This window comes from Glossina fuscipes, unplaced genomic scaffold (assembly GCF_014805625.2).
Source record: "Glossina fuscipes isolate IAEA_lab_2018 unplaced genomic scaffold, Yale_Gfus_2 112, whole genome shotgun sequence".
NCBI lineage: Eukaryota > Metazoa > Arthropoda > Insecta > Diptera > Glossinidae > Glossina > Glossina fuscipes.
In genome coordinates, this window is record NW_023998455.1 from 6,639,089 (window position 1) to 6,665,562 (window position 26,474).

At 36.6% G+C, this 26,474-nt stretch overlaps 2 protein-coding genes across 2 annotated transcripts; one reads left to right on the plus strand and one right to left on the minus strand.

The window, feature by feature from the left end:
* Positions 1 to 933: 933 nt before the first annotated feature.
* On the minus strand, positions 934 to 10,494 carry LOC119639153 (fatty acid synthase). Its single transcript, XM_038036392.1, has 10 exons — positions 10,267 to 10,494; positions 8,175 to 8,692; positions 6,296 to 8,113; positions 5,818 to 6,241; positions 4,449 to 5,735; positions 3,764 to 4,376; positions 3,427 to 3,701; positions 3,015 to 3,364; positions 1,852 to 2,947; positions 934 to 1,772 (listed from the first exon to the last, which is right to left on the minus strand). Exons 1-10 carry the CDS (start codon positions 10,426 to 10,428, stop codon positions 1,119 to 1,121), a joined length of 7,197 nt encoding a protein of 2,398 aa, XP_037892320.1. The 5' UTR covers positions 10,429 to 10,494; the 3' UTR covers positions 934 to 1,118.
* Positions 10,495 to 15,451: 4,957 nt separating this feature from the next.
* Positions 15,452 to 26,464, plus strand: LOC119639328 (fatty acid synthase-like). The gene is made up of 5 exons (XM_038036630.1): positions 15,452 to 15,668; positions 24,854 to 24,948; positions 25,278 to 25,795; positions 25,857 to 26,379; positions 26,441 to 26,464. The coding sequence occupies exons 1-5, from the start codon at positions 15,452 to 15,454 to the stop codon at positions 26,462 to 26,464; spliced, it is 1,377 nt and encodes a 458-aa protein (XP_037892558.1).
* Positions 26,465 to 26,474: the final 10 nt, after the last annotated feature.

Here is a 26,474-nt window from a genome sequence, read left to right on the forward strand (position 1 = left end):
GCCATCTTTTCACTTGAGCAATTGGTAAAATATATATTAATCAAAATGTTCTTCATCATTTTCTGAAGCTTTCTCCCATCCATTTTTGCACTTCTTCAATATTTGTTGGTGTCGGTGGCAACCAGAAGGCGCTATATCTGTTGAGTACTCTGGATGACGCAAAACTTCCTATTCGAGATGCAACAGCCTATCCCTGATAACTCTTGCACCGTGTGGGCGAGCGTTGTCATACAAGAGATTGACTTTGCGCTATTCCAGGTCTGTTTTGCAGCAATACATCGTCCAGTTTATTGTTCAATTGGCGTCGGTACATGTCTGGAGGTAACGGTTTCAATCGGTTTCAGCATCTCATAACACAATAAACCTTGTTGATCCTACCTTAATCCAACTTGATCCTTTTAAATTTCCATTACAATAAAAAAGCAAACTTCCATTTAACAAAATGAAATACCGAAAGCTGCCTTTAATTGTTCAGTTACAGCTTTCATTATTTTACTTTACTATATTGACTGCTGAAGAACTCTATTATACTAAATGGAAAAATGTTGTTTCATGTAGAGAAGGGTCGAATTCATAAAATTTAAGCACATTCATACATTCATAGATTCATACTCCAAACTGCTTTATCGTTTTCACGAATATATGTCGCTGACCAAAATACAAGCAAGCACCTATTATTATGAATATGAAAATGCAAAAGTTGTCTATGATCAAATTTAATTTGCTAAAATTTTCTTATAAACTTTTTTTCAAAAAGCAGTTAATTTTGCAAATTTTGGTTTCTTTCGAATGTATTATGTGAGAAGAAAACATACCTAAGCAAGCAATAAATTTAACATTTTGCTGATTGTTCTCGTTTATTATCATTAATCTTCATATGGTTTGCAAGTGCTTTTCTAGTAGCAATGCTGGCAAATTGTTAATAAACAGCGTAATATTATTTAAACAATGATTAATTCTTATTTTGTTCTATTCTGTCGTCAATTGAAATTAATTTAGAAAGGCTAGTAATTCACGTAGGCGGTGTCATCGTTTGCGAACCTTGACTGGGCTGAACTAAAAATTAATTTCACATCTACATGCTCATATTTTATAACATTATAATATATTTTTTATTATTATTGTTTTGGAGTTTTTTCAAAATCCTTAGACTCCTTTAAGGAAGGATTGCAATTATTAATTAAATTGTATAGGTGAGGATTATCCAACATAGTGGTATGGTTGCCTTCAATCTTTTCAACTATTACAGCGCCTTTAGTGATTTCATGTAGATTATAATCCTCATCAATATCTTGAAGCGCAATTTCGGTGGGTCGAACGAGAGTAATCGGTGTGTTTAGTGACTTAAAGTTTTTGAGATTATAACTGATAACTGAGCATATGCGTCTAAACATAGCATGTATCATGCCTATCAAATAATCGCAGCTATATAGACTTTGTTTTTCTATATGTTCACCGAATTTTTCCATTTTCTGCTCAATAGTTGGAAGGAGATTGAATTTTTGACCGATCACTTCTTTTACGTCTTCAGGGAATATCATCTGCACGAAAGCGCACAGCAACAAGTTGTAAATATCGTTATCGGTGGAATGCTCACCGAGAAGCAACCGGATGTGCTTGACCAAGAAGTGAGGGGCTCCATCAATTAATAATAATTGACCGTGAAAGCCAGCCTTCTCTAACATCGAAACCAATTCCAGGGCAATGAAGCTACCATAAGAATACGCAACGATATAAAACTGGCGATTGCCTTTTAAAACTGCTTTTACATCCTATGTAATAACAGCAAGATAATCAAGGCGTGAATTAGTAAACATTTAACAAATGCGAATGAGGTAGAATTTAACTTACTTCGAGGCATGCCTTAGCTATTTCTTTTACTGAAGTCAATTCAGCAAAACGATGAAACTGCAACATGTTCACGTTGCTATTGATATTCTTGGCTATTTTATACCACACTTGACCTGCGGTTCCTTCTATTCCGGGTATAATAATAGTTGGTGACGTCACATGTTGTAACGCGTCTCGAGCAGAATGCAATTCAATTATCACCTCATTGCACCGACTTTCATCACCCAAGTTGCGCAATAATAATTCGATACCTTGTACAGGGCCCTCTGAGTCGAATATAACCTTGTCGGTTCCATTTCTCCTAAATTCCCTTGCTTCATCATACTCTAGCAATTTCTGGAATGTCAGTTCACGCAACTCGTGTGGTGTCAAAGACAACTCAAAATTGCGTTCCAAAGTTTGCTGTATTTCTACAGCCATCAATGAATCCATGCCCATTTCTGAGAGTGTCGTGCCTAAGGAAAGAGATTTAAGGTCTCGTGCTCCTAAAATGTTCATAATGGTTTCGATAATATTTTCACTTCCAGAAGTACCCAATTGCTTCTCTGCGACCACCATGCTTGCCACAATGGCGTCTGGGGCACTAAGCAACGTATCCAATTCTTGAAGACAGGACGAAATACGCTGTTGTAAGGTGCCGCCGATATCTAAATCTATTTTATCTTCGACCATATTAGCTATCAAACCCACTTCACCTACTGCTCCCCACTGTATAGCTTTAGCAGGAAAGCCGCTCTGAACCCGATCTTCAATGATCCTTTCCATTACTGAGTTTGCCATTCCATAATTGGTCTGTCCTGCGTTGCCCCTACCACACGAAAAACTTGAGAAGACTACAAAATGCTCCAATCTGGGACACATAACACGGGATAATTCGTCTAAGTATTTTGTTGCTATCGCTTTCGGTTCAAAACTTTTCACAAACTTTTCTTTCGTCTGGTTAAGGAATATGGCATCTTGCAATGTAACGGCCAAGTTGAAAATTCCACCGATTGGAGCTATATTATTTGCTTCCTTAAGCAGGTTGCGACATCCTTCATAGGTACAAATGTTACTTGTGCTTATGAAGACTTCGCAACCGTATGTCTTCCATAACCTACAAATAAACGAATGATACATAATTCATGCTTAGCAACGATTTGTAATATGCAGTTATGTCTTACGCTATTCTGTAGCGCTGATAATCATTCATAAGCCCTCTACTGGAGCTAAGAATAAGTTTTCTTGCGCCTCTTAAAGCCATCCAGTCAGCTAACTCCAATCCGAAACCGCCTAAGCCGCCAGGAATAACAAAACTCAAATTTGGATCGAAGTACACTTGCTTCACCACTTTTACTGGCATGGTGAACTCAGCTTCTGGATCCTCCCGCACTTGAATAACTACCTTGCCCATATGTTTTCCTCCTACCATATGTCGAAACGCCTGCTCAATTTCGTGAGCTTGGAAAACCGTCGCAGGTAAGGGTTGTATAATCCCATTGGCAATATCATTATCAATGAGTGCTTTTAGGTGCTGCCAATTGAGCAAATTCTTTCAGTTATGAATATTTTATAAATTTGAAGCGCTCAACATACCGCAATTTCTTCCTCAGGAGCGGTTAACAATCTATCGGCTAAAACTGCATTAAACTTGATTTCTTTAAGGAAACAACTCATCCCAAGTTTGGTGTCGTTTGCCATGTCAAATTTTCCAATCTCAAGGAAATTTCCTCTGAATCCCAAGCAGCGTACGGAAGCCAACAATTTATCTTCTGAGAGCGAATTCAAAACAAAATCGACGCCTTTGCCTTCAGTTTCTCGTATAATCATACGTTCAAATGAAGTATCTCGGGAATTCCCAATGTGACTCTCTGTTTCGAAAAAACGAATAAACGCTTATTTGTGCTTAAAACGCAAAATATCCCCTTTATACCTTTAAGTTGCGGAAAAGTGTCCAGCAGAAACTGCTTCTTTTGAGAAGTGCTGCAGGTAGTAAAAACCTCCAGATTATAAGCTAACGCAACTCGTATGGCTGCAAGACCTATACCCCCTGTGCCAGCGTGGATTAAAATACTTTTTCCCTTACGTATATCAGAAACTATGAAAAACGCATAGTATACGGTTATATAAACTACGGGAACAGTGGCAGCATCTTTCAAAGACCAATTGTTTGGTACGTCCCAAATAAGTCCGGATGCGTTTTCGACATACGATCCCACTCCTCCCTTTGCCACCATACTCATTACTCGACGACCGGTCTTGGTATGTATACCGGAATACTCCAAGCCCAAGACGCAATTTTGATCTAAACGACTGTCGCCAAACAGTTCTACGGCTAGGCGCCCAGTAGCAAGCATTATGTCACGAAAATTTAAAGATGAATAAGCAATTTTTATATCGCAAGTCTTAGGGTTAAATGGACCCTCGATCCAACGCAATGATGAAAGATCTCCTCTTTGCAAAACATTACCATAAACGTGATCCTTTCTTGGCGCAATTTTGTCCTCTAACCTGAGCAGAAGGTGTCGATAGGAACCCCATTTGCCCTGAATAATTAAAAATAATTAAATAGTTTTCGAAGATGTTAACAATACTTTTCCTCAATATGTGTTAATTACGTTTTGATAAACATTGACGGCTAGTCCGAGGGCATATTGCTTGGCATAGAAGGGTTCATTAATGTTGAATGCTGGCGCACTTTTATCATTTATAAAAAAACAAGTAATCAAGTGACCATCTGCCTCCTTACGTAGACAATTTACTAAACCAATTAAACCGTTTAGTTTTTCATTGTGTGCGTAGACAATTGTTGGAGTCTTATTATTTATAGATTGTTGGACTTGAGTAATCCACATGAATTCCTTATCACAGTCACTAACTTCAACTGCAATCGGTTCCAGTGAGGGTGCCTTCGTACCCATATATTGTAGCAACAGAATAACTTCGCTAGTATTGTCAACAGGCAATTGGGCAATCATTTTAAAATTATTGAGGATTTTCAAGTCGCTAATACTGAGCGAATTATTACTACGCACAAGCAAGTAACCTCTTTCCACCAAACATTTAGGAACTTGGGCAAGTGATAACTCATTCAACTCACCGCATAGCCCCCCTATTATTATGATGTGACAATTTTTTTGAGTAAATAATTTTTCATCTTCCACATTCACGAGTTTGGGGATATCTTCTAGTACTTGGTTTGATAGAAATATGTAATCACCAGTGACGACAGGCAGGTCTTCGATGGCCGCTACGAAGTTTTCAATTATTGGAAAGCGACCATCAGTGTCTACTTCAACTATTTTTATTTGTGAAATTGTACAGTTTTCCAAAACTAATTGCACGCAGATCCGAATTGCATTCTGAATGTTGAACGCAGGCGTGGGGAGGTGTGAAACAAACTGATACCTTTCTAAAACGGGTACTCCTGGCGATTTGCGGCGTTGAACGGGACTGGTGTGAAGACCAACTATTTCAACACCTCCCGAGACAATTCTGTTGTACTTACGATCCATATACACTGGAAACACGTGATTCCCCGATTCCATTGTAGTCAACAAATCCATATGATGGAAACCATAAATGCTTAATTTTCTTATTTTTGTTGGCAGCAGCAAGGTGCGCGAATCCGTACCTAAGATTTGAATTTGCAGCATTGCATCGATAAAGGTGACCCAATTGTAATTCCATTCTACTTTGCCATGAAGACCATCACTCCGAGCTTCTCTTACCGCCCTAAAATTACCGGTGTAATGATAACCGCGTAATCTCAACTCTTTATAAAAGTCTTTCTGGCAAAGGGTAGAGAAAATCGATTCCTCGGTGAATTCGTACACTTCCGGCGGAGAAGGCCGTTCAACTTCCTTTATCCATCCAGCAACTACCAAAGCCCCGGATTCTGTTATCTATTGAATAAAGGTATTATTTATTGTGTATTAAATGAAATTCCAGCCGATTGATAAAACAATATCATAATAAGTAACCTACCTCGAAATAGCCCGTGCCATATTGAATCATTATATTTAACTCTATACTATTGCTTGGTGTTATGGTAGTAGCTCTTAAAAATTTGACTTCTTCGAACTCAACTGGCACGTCCATATAACTTGGACCATGATACATGAGTGAGAAAGTTTCCCACACGTAGCGTAGGTAACATATGGCCGGTATGAGAACTTTACCATCAATAACATGGCCGGCCAAAAAGTCCCCATCATCACCATCCAAACTCACGGTGTAGGAACGCTCACCTTTGGATTTGGTTTTCGTGTTTTCATACTTCATAACGAACCAATCTTCGCTATGGTCCCATCGTATTAAGGAACTAATGCCAGCAGTGCCTCGTGAAACCGGAAATTCGATTTTGGGATATAGATTCTCGATAGGAAAGTTCAAACCGTTCGTAAATAGTCTAAAAAATTTAACTGTGAAGAACTGAAATGATCCCGTAAACAAATCAACCTACTTTCCAAGCGCTGAAAGAAGAAAAACGTCGTTGTTATTATTTCCGCGTTGCGTTAAAGGAATATGAACTCCATTTGGCATTGATCGCTTCAATATAGCTTGTAGTAAACCGTGAGGAGCGATTTCGATAGTCAGAGCATTGTTCGGAAGAAGCGCAAACGATTCCTCAAAGAGTACGCTGTTCAGCAAATTATTGGTATGATATTCCGCTGAGCACAAATTACGCCCATCTTGGTGCCAGTCACTTTCCGGTACGCTAGAGCTAATCCACTTGGATGATCGAGGTTTCGGATTAGGAATAATCTTTCTTAAATATTTCAATAGATATGGCTTCATGTGTGCGATATAACGTGAATGGTAGGCAATATTGGAACATGCGACTTCTTTAGCGAATATACCCCTGGATTTAAGTTCATTTACAAACTTTTCGACGTCTTCACTAGGCCCGGATATAGTACATGAATCGGCGCTATTGTGGCATGCAACCTCAATTTTATCAGGTAACATATTAACAATTTTCTTATAACCTATACCAATAGCAGCCATCGAACCTTTAATTTTTTCTATTTCTAGACTTATTTTGCCGCGATAATACGAGGCCAAAATCATTTGTTCTGCTGTAAATCCATCGTCAGCATAACCGCATGCCATTTCGCCTGCTGAATGACCTATGATATAGTCAGGCTCCATATTCAAAGATCGCAAAACGTCCACAAGGGCAATTTGTACGGCAGCAATACCCACGAAACAATGCAAAATATTGTCAAAAATTGTTGCTTCTGATGAAGTGAGAATTTTTATCAAATTGAGTCCTTTTGATGCCAATGCCTTATGACAGCGTTCAATAGATTTTCGAAACTGAGGTATAACCATTAAGGATGATCCCATTTCTGTCCATTGAGATCCCATCCCACTGAATACCCATACAATTGGTCTTTTAATTCCAGAGTAATGATGAACATCTCTAACAAGGGATTTGGCGGATGTATTTCCATTTTTAGCGAAAACTCCATAGCCTCGAAACACCAATCCTGTCACATCTTCGCCTTGTATGTTGTGTAGTAGACCAATAAATTCCGCGTCCAGAGGCTTGTCTTCAATTGAATCTAAAATTACATTAACTGATTCTTCAGTCCGTCCAGCCCAAGTAATTAAACGGGGAATGTCGTCATCGGGCACTCCATGGTTTAATTTGGTTTTATCAAAAGCCTTTAACAACGCATGAGCATTGGCGCCTCCGAAGCCAAATGAGCTGACGCCAATATACGGTTTTTCTAAATTCATTACATCCTTGACAACTATTAGGCGTCCTTCGTCTAAAGCAGAAATTTCTGATTTTAGCTCCTTCAAGTTAATATTAGGTGCAATTTTTCCTGTTTCAAAAGCAAAGCAAACTTTAACCAGTGAACATATACCCGAAGCCGGTTCAGCATGGCCTGCATTTGACTTAACAGAACCTACCAACAACGGTGTGGAGCGTTGACTACAAAGGACGTTGTCAATGGCTTTGCATTCTTCTGGATCACCGACTATCGTGCCAGTACTGTGAGCCTCCAAGTAACCTAAATCATCTGCACGCACATCAATTTCATCATAAAATTCCCTCAGCAATTTCTCCTGCAATTCTCCGGAAGGATAAGTAATTCCCTCGGATTTGTAGCCATCACAATTGGTTTTCGAGTAAACTACACTGGCATACACGCGTTTAGCATCACGTTTTCGTTGCAAGAATAAGCAGTTAATAGCTTCAGATCGAGTAAAACCTGATGCAGTCTTATCAAAAGGTTTTCCATAACCATCACTAGCCAGTACGCCAAGTCTGCAACAGGTAGTTGGAAATGGTAATTCTGAATATGCTTTCTACAATTATGAAGATTTACCGAACAAATTGCAAAGTGACAATAGGATGTAAGCATAAGTTTGCGCCCGCAATAATCGCTGCGTCTATTTCACCGACACGAAACGCGGTGAAAGCATTGTCTAAAGCGTACATTGAACTAGAGCAAGCTGTATCTAATAAATATGAGGGCCCTTGTAAACCCAAACTGTATGAAATACGGTTTGCCAACAGAGCACGGCTACAGCCAGTCATACTCAAACCGCCGGGTGAGACTTTATCGTACATCCAAGTTTTCTCCGATTCAGAGATTGAAGACCCTACATAAACTCCCGTTTTAGTCCCACGTAAGCTCTTTGGATTTATGCCGGCGTCCATAATTGCTTCATAAGCAGTCTCAACTAATATTCGTGCTTGAGGATCCATTGTATGACTTTGCTTAAAATGTACTCCAAAGAAAGTCGCATCGAATTTTTCCAAATCATAAATTTTTCCGCATCGTTTCGGGATCTCAGGATGAAAATGATGCCAGCGACGTTCTGCATCATCTACCATGTCCACCTTCAAAGAGATTTTAGAGACATGAGAAATGAGTAGTAAAAATTTTATTTTGGAATACATTCCAGTCTTTTAGCTATTGGGGCCGTATTTAGCTTATCTTCAATTCGCATTTACTTAATAGGAAATGGGCCTCAGCTTCGGGAATTCCTAAGATATAGACGAGTCAAGGATCGATGTCAAACCGATTAAGGATCTGACACTGGCGCAATGTATGTATGTTTAGCTTGTGTTTGTAAACAAGAATCGAAGATAATAAATGTTTAAAATACGCCCTTCCCACGGAAGTGTTCAAAGTCAATAACTCAATTTTATAAGGCGCGCATCCCAGAATGCAGGTTAAAAAGTCTTCAACGCTGAAAATCATTGTCTTCTTCAATTTTCATTTGATTGGATTGAAGTTCGAACAGCGACTTCAAAAGAAGGTTGTCTAATGATCATTGTACTCTCTTTTTCGGATGAACTTAAGTTTGTCGATTCTATTGGTCAAGAAAAGGAAATTTAAATCGGTGTTTTTTTGATAAGCTTCTAGTTGACTGGCTTTTTCGACAGGTAAAATGACTAACAGAAATAACCAGGAAAACCTAGCGCGTTAGAGAATTAATAACAGACAACAAAATGGAATGGGTGTTTATGACTTTCAAACACCTTGTGAGCGGGAAAACGGATAACCTTGGTCGAAATATGATAATGGCACCTAGGAGCTAAAAATAATATCGATATATTGATGTAAATGGTGCCGTCGGGTTTGGTGTAGACATTACATGATCACTCCGCGCACGGAATCTATAATGCGGAAAACAAGGACTTTGGAAAGACGACGTTCGTAAATAAGCCCCTTTTTAATAATTTTTTCTGTAAAAACAAACTACGGCATTCTTGCGCGCAAAATACTGTTAGTTGTATTGTCTTTCGCCACTACAGCTCATAAGACGCAAGGCAGTACTGTAGAACAGGCGTAGTGCGTCTAGAATCTAAGATATTGACAGCTGGCCAAACGTATTGCGCATTCAGTCTAGTGCAATCATTGCGACGCTTTGAAATAGAAGTCATGACGTACTTATAAAAAGCGAAAGAATGAGGCTTTAGAATATAGATAATTGGTTTTTTTTTTTCAAATGTATTTTTACAAAATTCTTTGTTGTTTGTTTGAGGGGCAAAATTGCCACTTGCAGCGAATGGGGGAAGATCAAGGGAAAAATGGCATCTTTGATGACTTAATTTCCTTCCCAAGGAAACTGAAAACAATGTTTTCTTGAAGATCTGAAGATCTATACTTTGACATATATAGAAACCTGCAGGTCTTTAGTGCACGCGAGAGAGATAGTATTACCCCTTAACGAAATAAGTAAATACATACGATATTCGTGTTATTGGTTGATACGAATTCTGTAAGATCTATCTAATGCCCTAAACTGGATATACTTTATACTGCGTGGAAATGTTTTCCTTGGAAAAATTCAATCTCCTTGTAAGACATTTCGAAACCCAATTGGAAAAGGTGACTAGTAGTTTATGTGGACACACGCACTCAACTCAATCGGAAACTTATGAGAAATTTATATACACGCACGTACCTTGTTGTAAAGTTTGTATTCAAATTCAGCAATGTTGTGACAGTTGGGAAATTTTCCAGACATTCCCGAAATGACAATGTCGTCGCCATCCGTTTCTGGATTTATACGTAAAAGTTTTCCATTTTTATTTAGAGAATTCGCGTTGCCTTTCATCTCAGGCATGTTTGCAGTTTTTTTTCTTCTTTTTTTTTTTATATGTTAAATATATTATTCGAAAAAATAGAAAAGAATCCGAACACACTTTGGGATATTGAAAAACTTAAAGCTGTCGAAATGCTTGCTCGATCAATTGCAATTGAAGTCAATAGGAATTGCGAGCCTTTTTATATATTATTGGGACAGAATTAATTAAAATTATTTAAAATTTAATGACTTTCACCTATAAAAGCAATGTGTTACTAGGAATCGTACGATAATTATTGAAATCGCATTAGTTTAACCAAAGGGCATTAATTATACATAAGATGTATTTTTAATGTAATTATGCATATGTGACTAATATTCAAAACTAACAAAAAAGAGGAACTTAAAAACAAGTAAGAGCACTATAGTCGGGCAATAAAATACACTACACAACATTGTACAGCATTATTCTTATTTTTACTATAGAACACAAAAATTATATCGCTTTTCTATATAAAGGCATAATTTTCATGTGCGTATTTATGAGGAAGCGGGTGCAAAACGCAACCTAATGCAGTACAAGTCTAATCCTGACATAGGGGAGGTTCCAAAAATAGCCGTAGATGATCCAACTTTTGCACAGTTCGTTTTTATATGAAATTACTATAATATTATCTACGAACCAATTTCCATCACCACATATTAAAACTTCGACTTTTCTGTTCCGCAAAGTATGAATTTTCGTGAGAATCTTAATTAAGGTAGAATCGAAAAAATAGGCCGAGATTGATACAGTTTGTTATAGTTAATTTTTTATGCTAAATTGAAATTATGAAATATGAGATTTTCATCGTGAAGCATTGAAAATTATATCTTTTTGCCGCATGAACTTCACTTTTCACTATATAAGAGGGGGTTCTAAAATTGCCTAGCCGGTTCATAGTTTTCATACCAGTTTGCCGAAATATCTCACAAGTTTAAAAACAAATTTACATGAACAGAGATTGGACGGACAGACGGACGTACAAGCTTAGATCAATTCAGATTATGATTATGAATCGATCGGTATAATAAATGGGTCTATCGCGTTACATACGAGTGTTACTAGCTTAATAAACCCTGTACCACAAGTGGTGTACGTACGGTATAACGAATGAGAAGAAGGTGTCATTTAAACGAAAAACTGAAAAATTCGGAAAATTTCTGACACCGAACTATCAATTATCAATTTATTGAAATATTGAAATTCGCTGAGCTTCAAGGTGTTTTTTCTTCCAAGCGTAAAGTATAAGTGATGTGACCGCAGCTTCATACAAATTTTTCTTCTTCTCTTTTTTTCTCGATATCTACAACGATTGTACTGTTTGCGTTGTTCTCATTTGGGCCAAAGCGCCGATCTGCATGAATATCTCAGTCGATTTAACTAACTATCTCTTCGACTTACCATTGGTCGAAGACGAGAATCGAAATTCTTACTTCCATTAATTATATAGGTAGGTAGGTTACTCAAGCTATCAAGCATGATCTGACTCCGATTCGGCATAAAAGCGTTATTAGTGTTTTCATTTTTTGTTTTGATTAAACCTTTGGCCGTAATAAGTTCACGTTTAACAATAATAAATGAATTGTCGAATCGAGTTTCAATTTAAAATTTGTAAATGAAAAAATTAAAATACAGTTGCAATTACACGTAACGATGAGTAGTAAATGAGCAAAATGGATTATTGAATTGAATTATTTCGTACCTAACGAACGAACTCTATATAGATTAACAAGTGTGATACCATTCCAATACCTTAGAGAGCATGTATAGTACAAAAGTATACTGTTTAGGGAATTGCATGATTTATGACGATAGACATTTATAGATATTTATGCGAATGTTTAGTGAACTACTCTGGTTTATTTTGTGAGGATGACTGGCTTGCAGACAGAAGAGATCGACGAAATCAATCAGGAGTTCTTAAAATATCAAAAAATTCCCATTCCAGCTATAAATGGATAACACAACTGTAAAATTTTTAAAGAAAAAAAACCATTTTTTTTGCCTTAATAGATACTATGACTTTTCTAAAATAGATGGAAATTGTCATTACTTGAAACACGTTTCTCCATTGAAATTTCAGCCTTTTCCCCAAGCACTCTAGAGAAGATTCCCTGCGTCATTTAAATTCCTGTTGGGGAATTGCAATCTAATACCTTCACTGGTCATTTCTAACTACTCTAATACACTGATAATAATTTAGAGGTATTTCCAAGCAAAAATATGTTAGTACAACTTCTTTGAGAAGGAATGACGAGAACTTTCTCTTCTTCTGCCAGTTAATTAAAAATTTCACAACAAGTTTTTTAAGCTCTTTCCTCTACTTCGCAGCAGTTACGATACTACCTTTAACAGATGCAACAAGTGAAGCATTTTATATGTGAGGAAGAGTTGCGTTTTTCTGAGCCTGGGGTCACAGCCTTAAGGAAAAAAGTAATAAAAAAGTTTATGGTAACGCTTCAGAACTTCAAACATGCTTTTTTCGAAAAGTAGACCAACTGAAGATCGCCTACAATTTTCATGTTTTTATTTCCAATTTGCAACCATATCTCTAAGATAATATTTTATAGCGCTGTACACGGCAGGTAAGTAAATTTGAGCATTTTTTTTGTTCATGAAAGTTTCTTTTTTTTGCTCAAACACTGAAATTTTCCATTCGATCGCGCAAGGGTCAACATTGTTAAAATAATCCACATATAGCACTAACTATATGCAGGTGGATTAATTAATTTATTTTTATTTTTTTTTTAGAATCAAACTTTCATCAATTAGTTTACAATCTGCAGCATTCCTCATTACAGATACAGATACACTAAGCTTGCGCAGATCTATATAACACGCCGAGGGACTTACGATTGGTCCAGCCTCTACTACTCGGACTTCAGGTCGTCCATCTATTCATCCCACTAATGTCAGCCTATTTGGTTCTTTGTTGAACTCTTAGATGGAAATTTTTAAAACAAAACTTTGTCAGCTGGCGTATTTTAGTTCAAGGACGAACCCTACTGAAAATGACTTGTATTTTTACGGCCGCTTGTCATATAATGCCTTAGGTTGAAGCATTCACTCATCATATAAAAACAATATTGGAGTTTTCAATATTTTTCTCGAAAAAAAAACACTAAGTATTGGAATTTCGACATACGGAGATTCCCAATCCAATGAAAACCAGGCGCGCACATAGCAAAACTATCTAAATTTTAATACGTTAATGCAATAGTAAAAAGCAAAAGAAGTTAATTTGATATAAACGAAGCAATTTGCAAACGCATGGGTCTATTTTTTTGGAGTTTATCTTTATATGGCAATAGTGTTCAAAGATTTAGCACAAAAGTACGGAAAATGCTTAGCCTTTAACAGAATAATTAAACTTACTACAAAAAATGAAGGTTCGTATAACGCGACGTGGTGTAGGGTATTTATAATATTTTCACTTGTTTTTTTAATACTTAAACATACGCACAATAACCTCCTTAAATTAACTTTCCTTGGGTATCGAAAGAATTGTCGAAACAAAGCTTTTTTTTAGGCAGTTACAGTGGCGTTATGCCGTAAACGATATTCAATAGCTTGAATTATTTAAAAAAGCAAATAAAAAAAAAAAAAATGAAAAAAGGTTTTATTCGGCGGGGGCCGAATCTCGCATACCCATCACTATGCTTGTGGTATTCTACTCTCCAAGTTCTTTTATTTGATACCCATATTGCTGGTGTTATTAAGAAAAATATTCATTTCAAGATTAACCCATTTATCTTCATTTGAGGAGTGTACAAAATAGTTTTAAACATTTCGTCCCAGTTGCCTCATGATAAACAAGAATTAACCCTCAAAAAAGTGAAAAAAAATTTAAATTCAATAACTCGTAACATTGTGTGGACAGAACCGACTGGTTCCATTTATGGACCTAGAGAGCAAAGTGTGTCGTAAAGCAAATGTGGAAAGTTTCAGGCATCTAAGTTTAATAATTTTCAAATAACGAGCAAACATCAAAAAATTTTCGTTAAAAAAAAAGAGGTGCGTTCAGTTTATGCATTGCATTTGTTGTATCAAGAATTCCACAAACATATTTTTTTAATTTTATGGAGGAATACCGTGATCGGAAGAGCCACACATGTCCTAAAGAAAGTAACCAAATTTTTGACGTTAAAAATGCACCGCGCTTCAAAAAGAAGCTCGATGTTTGGGTGCCACACCAATTAACAGAAAAAAACATGATGGTTTGAATTTCCATTTATGCTCCATGGCGCGCTTCTGCTCTGACCAATTTGGCCCGTTTTCAATATCATGCTGCGTGCAGAAGCTTCCAATGTTTCTACCAAATTTGAAGTTGATATCTCCTTTTTTGCGACCAGCAAAGTGTGAAAAACACACACAACACAGACGGACAGACATGGCTAAATCAACTCAGGAGTTTGCGCTGATCAACAATATATATAAACTTTATAGGGTCTCTGAAGCTTCCTTGCAACAAAATGGGTATACCGCCATGTTACAGTGGTGGGTACAAACAAGACATCTTACAATAATAACATTAAACGTAAGGCCTTAGAAATAAAACAAGTAAGAAAATTATTTTTGCGGTTCGGGTTCTGCACCCGCCATCTTCGTATTCAAAGAGAATAAGCAAATATTTTTTTTGTTTTAGCTTATGATCAAGGAGCGAAATACCCGAAACAGAGGTATTTTCACTTTTCGCTGATTTTTCCCATTTTTAGTAGGAGCATGTGTTTGGCAATTCCATAACGCTTTTGTCGAAGTTTAAGTTGACATCTTTCCCTTTGCGACCACAAGCAAATAAGCAGTTGTCTTCCTCTTCTTTATTGGTGTGTTTGTGAAGGTATCGCACCCATTTTTTAATCTTATGTTCTTAATCGAACAAGGAAAGTTTGTGCCATGTTTTAGCTTCCAGTTTCGTGATTGTGGGGATTCACAAAATTTACTCGTGAAATAGTTGCACACAAAACGTCCGTAAATCCAGACTTATAGTGATTTTACCAGCAAATAGTTTTAAATCGACCCATGGCAAAACCTCGGCAAAGTGCTTATGACACTGAACTATTTATACAAATAACAGCTGAAATAACTGGCAGCGGCACTGATATTACAGCAGGTACCGTGAATGCAACTGTATCCATGACGGGAACGACCATCAACAACGTTGAAGCAAATCATGATATTTTTTCCATAATATCAAATTGTGTAGTCATGATAGGGAATGACGTAATGACATTCTTAGGTAGAGGGGATGAGGATATGATGAGACTATAACCGCGTCACCGCTCAAAACACAACTAGTTAGGTTACATAGAGGCAAATAGGGCAGCATGAATAGTTTTCTTGAAGAGTTAGTTCACTCGGAGACAGAGACAGACAGCGTGCACTAAATAAAATAAATTTCCGAAAGTTTCTGCCGAGAAACAATCACGATTCTCATAAAATCAACCATCGGAGCAGTTACGCAAGTCTTCAATATATATGCCGTTCTGCCGTAAAAAATTTCTTGACTTAATTTAGATCTCTGAAGATAGGCGCTTTATTTGTCTCCAAAATTTACACTTAATTGCTTCGTAAAGAGCAGGGGTCAGCAACCTTTTCGGCCACGGGTTAAAATCAACCAAAATGTGTGTATTTAAGCGACGTTTCTTTCAGAGATATTTTCCTATTAAAACAGTCTTTTAGTAAATAATAATGATGTTGGACTTTTGACGTCAATTTAGTCTAGTTAGTCGTTTTAAGATGCATCGGTTTTTCGGTTTTTATGTTTCATAATTTCTTTTTATATATTATACCTTATTTTCGGAGGTAAAGTGGGTCACTTGAAATTATCAAACGAGTCATTCGCTGACCCGCGGGTCACAAGTCGCCGACACCTACTACAGAGCAAAGGACAACGGAGCTCAGTCGTCTAAAGTTGCTGTAAAGACATCACTAAGAAAGTACGAGTCTGCCTTACCGACTTCATATATAAAATGGTCGTTTTTGAACAGCTGCTTAACAAGTTATGAACTCTGTTCTGTTCGAGCGATCCAGTCTAGTCTAGTGGCATTGCCCAACGAGCACGAGTGAACATGTTTTGCTTCTTTTTATTTATAGTTACATCCAAACTGCGTATGTATTTTTGCCCAACGTTGGCCTGGTTTCATAATAAATAAAAAAAAAAAAACTGTTCAAATGCGAGTAAAAATTCCAATTCTTTTCTAATGGGATCCGTTATTCACGCTCCTTGAGATCAAATAAAAAGCGGATTTTTCCTCATTAATCACAAGCTACAGTTGATGAATCTACGGTCGATTCTGTAGTGTCTGTACGAAAGTGATTATAGTTACCCACGCCCACCCAAACCTACCAACATTGAAATTTAACTCGTTCGTCATGCTAGACATGCCGCAAAATGTCTGCGTTCTTGGTCAGTATCTAATCGTAGGTCCATCTAGGCGTGCCTGTAGATTTATGTTGTAAACACTCTCTTGGTCGCGAAGGTTTAGATATCGGCTTCAAATTTGGCAAAGACATTGGAAATTTGGACACGCTCCTTTTGGAATGCAAAACAATTAAGAAATTTTTGCCCATTATTCATTATTCATAGTCTGCCTCTTTTCTACGGGTGATCCTACAGTATTTGAACAAAAAGGAAAAGAATCGACCAGGCCCATCTGACAGTATAAAGTTTCGAATCCATACCATACCCATCACCGAAGGATGAGGGATATATTCATTTTGTCAAAATATTTGCAAAGCCCAGAAGCAATCATCAGAGATCCCACAAAATACATACATTCTTGATCCGTATAAAATTCTGAATCGATGTAAGCATGTCCGTCTGTCCTTCTGTCTGTGCAAAGTCTATCGATTTCAAATTTAATACGAAAATTGGAAGTTATTGCAGACAGGCAGACAGGAGTGAACAATGGTCCACTTCATTCGAAGGGCACGCCTATAGTACTACGTAAAGTGAGCACATCTCCGTTTTTCAAAAGGAATAAAACAAATTGGTTTTTTGCTTATTACTCATAAGCTACAGCAGATACATTTGTAAAAATTTGAACAGACATTCTATGGACGATGCTATAGTACCTCTACGAAACTGAAAAAAGGCGTAATCGTCCTGCTTAATTTTATAGTCAGTCGGGGAATTTCTTTTTATTTTTCAAAATCTCTATAACGCATAGAAGCAAGCTTCCAAAATCTCGTAAAGTATATAAATTCTTGGCCACTTTCAAGCTCGGAACGTACCTAAGCATATCTCTCCGTCCGTCTATCTATCTCCCCATCTGTGCAGTATGTGTGGTAAACGTTCCCCTCTTCGAATGTAAGAATTGAAACTTTTCTATGGACACGCCTTCAACGCCCACACGTCCATATGACAAGAATTGTGAATAACATTTCTGTACGTCACCATAGAGTAAGAAAATGGAGTTCTTTTCCTTTTTCTAGGATCACGGTGATGGGTATATTCTTGTTTTTTTTTTAAAGCTGATGGGAATAAAATATTCGATCCCAGCGAGATTTTTTTTTCACCTTTCTGACTTATTGCAATTGGAACGCATTTTTATATATTAAAAACGCATATCATATAAATTAATTAACTTTGTTTTGTTATACTAATGCGAATTCAGTGTAATGTGTTTATTGGTACAAACACATTGCTATCACGGGGTGAACGCACTTAAATTTCAAATTTTTCATAGTCTATGTCACCTGCGGTACAAGGTATATTAAATTAACTCGGACTTGACTTAAACGACTTGAGATAGATCCAACTTTTATTATACCGAACAGAAAGTGATTCTGATTCGATTTAGGCTTGTGTGTCCGTCTGTCTTTCCCTCTATTCAACCTACAAGTCGTACTTTCTGAGATATTGGGATGAAATTTAACATCCCTTTTTCGACCACTCCTCTTATAAAGTGTTATTTTGAAAAATTGTTGTATGAATAACTGTATCAAACGAAGTGATTTAAAGTATTTAACGGTTGGCCGCCTGCCACTACAATATCTTCATTTGTTTCCTTTACCTAATTTATACCATTCGGTTGAAATAGACCTTTTGTTGTCTTTCATATAAATTCGTAAGTTAACTTATTCGCACTTTGGTCCCAAACAACTAAGTTCTGATTACAACATATGTAAAATTAGACTACAAATGCATTTTATATGCATTAATTAACGATACTGTGTGTCCCCTCGAAGATATGGTGCAATAAAAAATGTGCCATATTTTTTAAACGTAAACATAGTGAGCTGCTTTTCACCCCAATTCACGATATGTAAATGTAAGATATAAACGATAGCATTGATAATATCATTATTAACGTTTTAATTTTTTTAGACTGACTAACGAAACAAATCCTTAGACTAAAAAAAAAAACTGAGCACCAGCGACATTAGCTATATAGAAAAGAAAATTAGATATTGACCCTATAGGGGTAGCATAGAACTAACTGTTCCGAATGCGGTCCTGTTTGATTTGGTTGCCTCTAATACAGATTGGGGAAGAAGGTGCCTCAAGGATCATTGGTGAGTGCCAATTATATGATTAACAGATTTTTTGACCTTGATTTTGCCAATGTTTGCTGCATATAATGGTGGAACTGAGTAAGTGTTAACAGAGGAGTAGCGCTGTTAGTAGTATTGTACATATGCTTCTATAATTTTTTCCTTCGGATGTGTCTTTGAAGATCCAGCAGACTTCGCCGGTCGATCGGCTTACTCATTTCTGATTCTGATATTATCACCATAAGTCGTGATTGTATTCCTTAATTTGTTGACGGTGCTCCAGCTGGACGTGGACGGATTCCGGTTAGCTTTTAACACGGACAAGCTGTCAGTGAGAATAGCCGTTTTGAACAAGATTCATACATAGCTTGAAAGACAGCCCTGGCTTCAGTAGCGTATGCAGGGTTTATCCCGAAGAGTCCGCTACGGCGTAGGCAGGTGGTCTACCGCGAGATTTAGAGCCGTCTGTATAAAGGAGATGCCAGCAGGGATGAGCTTGTCATTTCTGGAGTCGCTATTCAGCAATGTAATAAGAATAATAGATTGATATGTCTGATAACGTCTCTACTTTGAAAGATCTAGATGTTGTTTCGTCGATTCTAGACTAAGGCTTAACCGCCCTATTGAAATAATTGGTCACAAAGTCAAGTCGCTTTTCAGCTTTAGGAATAGGTACTGTAGAGTAAAGCTTGGTCTGATAAGCCTTATATCATTATATACGGCTCTAGTTGGCCAATGTCAGAGCACACGTGGCTGTTAGTTAGAGTTAGTTAATTGTTATTTACATTTACATAATAAATCTTTTAGTGTTCGGGGCGGTTAAGGAAGCCTGCTTTCTTACAAAAGGGACTTTTAAATTCCTTTTTAATAGAATTGTTACTTTTGGCTGTGTTCAGAAGAAAATGCGTGTCCATAAACTGGACCGGCCCGAACTCGACTGAGTTGAACAGCGCAATAGATAAAATTCGCGATTATAAATTTTTCTTAATTTCCTTTATTTTACAAGTTAGCTTAGAATTAAACCAAAATCCTCGCTAAATTCCCTGTTGAAAGGCAAGGCACAGAGTCGCTTATAATAAATAAAAAAATTGCCAAAAATGGTTGAGTGCCTAACTAACATATTCTGTTAAAATCCATTGCAAAATTCGATTTGCCGTCGGCATTTGTTTCTCATAATCTGTTAAAAGAAGTTTCTCATAATCTGTTAAATGCGATTGTACTTAAATGTACTTGAAAAGAGATGCAACCGCATTTATAGATAATAAACAGTATAGATACAAACTCGTATTTGCACGCCATCTATGTGTAGTTCAAATTAATTAATTGTGCCATCTGTTTTCTTGAAAAGAAAAACACCTTCATTATCGATAATACAGTTATAAACCGTTTCATTTTCATTTTTAACATAGTTGTGGAGGCGTTGGTAGAGGTATTGGATTGTTTATGAGTGTTTATGAACGTTTACGATGGTTTATATAGGTTTTGATGTTTAACTCTGCTCAATTTTGTACTTTTGTATTGGACTGCATTGCATACTTTAACATCTCTGCTTTTGCGCTTTAATCTGAGTGAGAATAACAAGCAAAAACCTTGCACATATTATTCATACAAATTTGAAAATAAATATATATATTTTCAATTATACATTATTATTTATAATAAATACCTGAAAGCGTCGCTTAACAAAACTAGTCGTTCAAACAAAGTTCTCGGAATGTCCAATATATAAAATAAAGCAGATATTTCTATGTTAAAATTGTAACGGCAATTAACAGATGGTGTAACGAACACATTTGCAGATGTTTCTATGCTTCATGCGGATTAATAATGAATCGTCGCTTTCCCACTGCATATATGCTCTCGATAATTTGTAAAAATGCTCACATTTGCGTGCGAAATCTTTCAATTTTTCTGCTAAATTTAAAGTCGAACTTCATTTTTGAGGTCAGGAGAATGTTTGCAACAGACGTCACATAGAGGGACGGACGAACAGAAGGACATGCCCACAAACACTTCTAATCCCCTTAAATAGGCCCCTCAGACTGGGCTGATGCATGTTGTTAGCTGGTTTTATTTTACTTAGTTCGGGGTTATCTGCGTATAGGCCATCTTAGTCGGTTTTTTCATTTCATTGCTTTTTCACTTCTCAATGTACAATGCAAGTCCTGAATATTTAGTGAAGGATCAATAAACTTAGCTCGTCGCGTTCTCTTCTCTTGGACGGTTTGTTTGACACCAAAGTGAAAGGAATTTTCTAGGAAAAGGCATGCCGGTATTTTGTGATACCTACCATGAAAGATAAGGTAAAAAAAAGGACAGATAATTATCATGAAGCAGCGAAAGCCCCAATTAAGTAAAAATTCAGCAAACAGCGTTGAGCCAAAGATAATAAAAATAAAAGGATGCAAGCTTCGTCAAAACTTTTGATTAAAAGCAAAAATGTTTATATCGATTTAGGCAGAAAATGCAAATGATTTCTACTCGTGCACAGGATTGCCGAAGGGAAATATTTCATCTATTGCCGATACCAAATACGATATCTATAATGCTTATATTGCTTTGAAAAAACGAGCAAATAAATCTTCGGTCTATCTAGGACTGTAAAATACGTCTAAACGTTTAAGATATTCTCTCATTGCGAAATAAATTGAAAATATCTTGAGATATCGTGTAATATGAGTGCTTTCAGCGATGAGCAAGCTGATATAACTCGAAAATTTCTATTTTCCCAATTAATGATTGAACACGATGTCGCGAAAATAGTTGACCTAAAAAAAGCGTATTAAAAATAATATTAAAGAGAAGACGAGATTAACGAAATTTGTGGACAATACTACCCTCCGCACTGGCCCTACATCAAATCAGATCTTGGTCCTTCACCTACCTACCTGTAAACCTGTGTAAACTCTCTATCAGGTGCAAAAGTGAAATAGTAGTTTAGGCAAAAATTTTTAATCTAGAAAGGTTAAAATGTTCCTTTGAAACTTTTCATGACGTATCATTAAAAGCAGACACTTATGTAAAAAACAGCACTCTTGCTTTATTTTAATTGCGGTGCATTTCAGCAGTTTTTCTCCATCATATTTAATTTATAAATTAAGGAATATAATTACAACACCCGACGGTAAAATTAAAACGTTATGGTTGCCAAGTCACATCCTTCCTCTGCTCCTCTAATTATGGATGATGTCATGGAAAATTTGGATCTTCAAAGATACATTGGAAGAAAAGTTGAAGAGAAAATTGCAGAAGGAAATTTGCAATACCGTCGTCAACACTACTCTTCCATTAACCCTCAATTAACTCTCTTAACACTCTTATATGCAACAAATGTTGAGAAAACCAAGATCCAAACATTTTCGAGAATTCGCCTTGGTCATACAATTGCAACTCACCAACGGATATTGAAGAAGTCTTCCTCCCCAATCTCACTATAAAGCACATTCTCTGCGACTGCCTTAACTTTCCCTTGGCTAGAAGCCTTGCATTTGGAACAATTAACCCTTTGGACATTCTAGAATCAGCTTCAGAACAGAATATCAATACTCTATTAATACTACTAAGCTCGTTATCTAGTGTACATATATTTAAATTTGAGCCGATAGCCTGCTGATATTCCTAGTGCTCAATGATTTTTTTTTGCAGTCTAAGAATTTATTTCATTAGTCTAAAATTATGATAATAATAATAATAATATAAATTTTATGAAATTATAAGTTATTTACATAACACATACATATAAACAATTATAAATTAAATTTATCTTCTATATAATGAAAAATTTATTTATTTTTTTTTATTTTTTTTTTTTTCTTTAGAGATGGATTGGACCAGTTAAGTTAACGTTAGATCCATAATCCAGAAACGAAGTTGAGAGCGATTGATGAAAAAATCCAAGCATAGGTAGACTGATGTGGCAGCGTGTTCGCAATGAGAGGTTCTGTTCCGCTGTCAATCCATAAATCACCGTACTTGGTACTGTACTGTCAAGATGCGGCTAATAATGCCGATAAAAGAAAAAGTGTAGGCGATTCGTGATTGTAATAGAAATACTAAATGTAAAATTAGAATGAAAACTCAGCTGATTTGACAAAGGCAGTCAGTTGCTTCAAATGCCTAAAGTTACCAGCACGAAAAATTTCATATAAATTGTTATACAGGTTAAATATACTGAAAGATTGTCTAAGGATGTCAAACCTCCTGCACTCAAAAATAAGGTGCTCGGCAGACTCAGTAATATTGCAATCCTCACAGATGTCAGAGGAGGAGACTTTGATCATTTTAAAATAGACCTTGTCGTAGGTGTGATTACTCATAAGACGGTGAAGAATTTTAAATTCCCAGGTTGTGAATTTTCCTTTAGGTAGAAGCGCGGGTGTCAAAAAATCGTAAATTTTGTAGAACAGCCGGTCACTTTTTTCTCTAGCTAAAACATGATACTCATCTTTCCATTCTTTTATGATGAGTTTTTTGACTAGCAGAAAAGCTTCGCTGGGGGGGTAGTTTATGGACAAAACTGTACCATCGAACATAGCTTGACGAGCATGGAAGTCAGCTTTTTCACCGCAGTGACCTGGGATCCAGATGATGTGGCATTTTTCAATACTTGGGTCTTTTAAAAGGTTGTAGATATCGAAGACATACTTATTGAACGGGTCTTTGTTCTTGATTAAAATTAGAGCAGATTTGCTGTCAGAGAAAACTACAAATTTTTTCAGCTTAATTTCAGATGCATGGATGATTGCTTGTCTGATGGCCAGAAGTTCAATGAAAGTGGATGATAGTTCTTGTAGAACTTTGATATGAAAAATTTATAAAATATATATCACCCACAGACATGGAAATAGATAAATATAAACGAAACTTCATTGCGTCATCCCCTGAAGGCGCACATATATTTAACCGGTTTGTTTTCCTTTGTTGAATGTTATGCGATTATACAATTTCCTCTGAAAGTGAAAGAACATTTTCGGTTCAAGTAATCCGGTTCAGTTCAACATTCTAAGACAAACTACACGCAGAAATTGACATCAATCTAGAGGTTCCAATTATGTCAAGGTAACCAGATTAATCGGCTCAGATTTTCTTACGCGTAAACAGACGCGATGATCCCAACAACAACTCTATCCTCCGCTTTTTAATAGTTGCTATTGTTAGACTGAAAAAATTATAATGAGAACAATTTTTTTAGTTTAGTTTCGTACGAACGATAAGGTAATTTATTCGGACAGAATGGATTATAGTAGTGCGACAAATTAAGTTCTGATTGTAACACATGTAAAATTAGATTACAAATGCATTTTCTATGCATTAATTAACGCTATTTTGTTGCCCCTTTACAGTGCCGCACGGTGGGCTAGAAAAAGTGTGCCTTCTTCTTTTTTAAACGTAAGCGTGTAAGCGCGAGTTGTTTCTTATCCCGACTGGAGAGATGTGCAGAAATGCAGGTTAGGAACGGGGCCCCCCTTTAAATAAGAATTGAATTATTTTTTTATATTTCGTAATAATATTTTGTATAATTATTGCTAAAAGTAGAGCAACTTTATTCAATAGAAAATAAATAAATTTTCTGTGTAAAGCAAGGGGCCTTTCATTTTCCAATGACTCTGCGCCTCAAAGAGTTAAACTAATACGAATTCATTAATTATCGTATGATTTGTGCTAGCAATTTACTATTACAAGTCAATTTAATTAATGCAGTTCCGATTATATATAAGGGGACTTGCCATCATTTCTGAATTTAGTTGCATTTGGTCAAGTATTTCGACCACTTTAAGCTTTCGTACAATTAACGCGCTATTCACATATATTTATATATATATATATATATATAAATAAAGAATCGTGCAAACATGCCTGGGTTCAAGAACAATGTCAATTCTATCACAAAAAATAAGTGTAAAAAATTTTCGTGCATACATCCAGATACAGATGGCGACGACGTTGTCATTGCGGGAATGGCTGGAAAATTTCCCAATTGCCATAATGTTGCTGAGTACGAATATAAGCTTTACAACAAGGTACCTGTGTCTATGTAACTCTTTTACGGAACTTCAAAAGATATTTTAAACATTCAGATTTCTTTATAAGTAATAGAACATAGGAATATTAGAGTTTACGTCAGACTTATTACGTGTTTTCACTGTTATTTAGGAAGATTTTCTCATGTCAATTATTATAGGGATAACGAAAGCGTTTACTAGCATACTGCTAATGAAATTCTGCTCAAACTGTCAAGATCAGTTTCTCTGATTTACTCTTTCATAACTTCACTCACATATTACATATTACATTTGATACGTCACATCTACAAATGTGATAAGATTCTTTTTTGTAAATTTTCTTAAAGATCGATATGATAGATGACGATGAGCGACGTTGGCCGCATTTTCATGCGGAGCTTCCTAAACGATTGGGAAAAATTTATGATATTGAAAAATTCGATGCGACTTTTTTTGGAGTACACTTTAAACAAAGTCATTCAATGGATCCTCAAATACGAATGCTGCTCGAAGTTGCTTACGAGGCTATTATTGACGCCGGTGTTAATCCAAAAAGCTTACGTGGTACTAAGACGGGAGTTTACATCGGTTGCATCCTGTCGGAATCGGAAAAGGCATGGATCTACGAAAAAGATACAAGCGACGGTTTTGGCTTAACTGGCTGTAATCGTGCTATGGCAGCAAACCGCATTTCATATAGTTTAGGTTTGGAAGGACCGTCATTTGCATTGGATACAGCTTGTTCTAGTTCATTGTACGCCTTAGATAACGCTTTTTCCGCATTTTGTAATGGTGAAATAGACGCAGCTATTATTGGGGCTTCAAATTTATGTTTGCACCCATATGTAACATTGCAATTTGCTCGGTAAGCATCAATAATAATTTAGTGCATACCCAGGATCATAATTTCTTGGTGCGTATTGCAGACTTGGCGTATTAGCACCTGATGGTTATTGTAGGCCTTTTGACAAAAATGCTTCTGGTTACACGCGTTCTGAAGCCATTAGCTGCTTGTTCTTGCAGCGTAAACGTGATGCTAAGCGCATCTATGCTAACGTAGTGTATTCTAAAACAAATTGTGATGGTCATAAGGCTGAAGGAATTACTTATCCTTCCGGAAAAATGCAAGAAAAACTGCTCCGGGAGTTTTATCAAGAAGTTGATGTGCTTCCAGCAAACTTAGGTTTTATGGAAGCTCACTGTACCGGTACAAAAGTTGGCGATCCGGAAGAGTGCCGCGCCATTGACAATGTCCTTTGTAGTCAGCGTTCTACACCCTTATTGATAGGTTCCGTCAAATCGAATGCAGGTCATTCTGAAGCGACAGCTGGCATCTGCTCGCTGGTTAAAGTTTGCCTTGCATTTGAAACAGGACAAATTGCACCTAATATTAATTTTGCGGAGATGAGATCAGAAATTCCTGCTTTAGCCGAAGGACGCTTGATAGTTGTAAAAGAGAAAATGAACTTGGAAAAACCGTATATTGGCGTCAATTCGTTTGGCTTCGGAGGTGCTAATGCTCATGCTTTATTAAAGGCTTTTGA

What these genes read in the sequence shown, in the direction of transcription:
- LOC119639153 (XM_038036392.1), bottom strand. Translation starts at nt 10,428, where the DNA reads ATGCCTGAGATGAAAGGCAACGCGAATTCTCTAAATAAAAATGGAAAA. An exon ending in ATGGCACGGGCTATTTCGAG is followed by an intron (nt 5,736 to 5,817) that starts GTAGGTTACTTA and finishes TTTATTCAATAG; the next exon opens with ATAACAGAATCCGGGGCTTT. An exon ending in TAGCTAAGGCATGCCTCGAA is followed by an intron (nt 1,773 to 1,851) that starts GTAAGTTAAATT and finishes GTTATTACATAG; the next exon opens with GATGTAAAAGCAGTTTTAAA.
- LOC119639328 (XM_038036630.1), top strand. Translation starts at nt 15,452, where the DNA reads ATGGCAAAACCTCGGCAAAGTGCTTATGACACTGAACTATTTATACAA. An exon ending in TGACGTAATGACATTCTTAG is followed by an intron (nt 15,669 to 24,853) that starts GTAGAGGGGATG and finishes GCATACATCCAG; the next exon opens with ATACAGATGGCGACGACGTT. An exon ending in CCGAAGGACGCTTGATAGTT is followed by an intron (nt 26,380 to 26,440) that starts GTAAAAGAGAAA and finishes TTGGCTTCGGAG; the next exon opens with GTGCTAATGCTCATGCTTTA.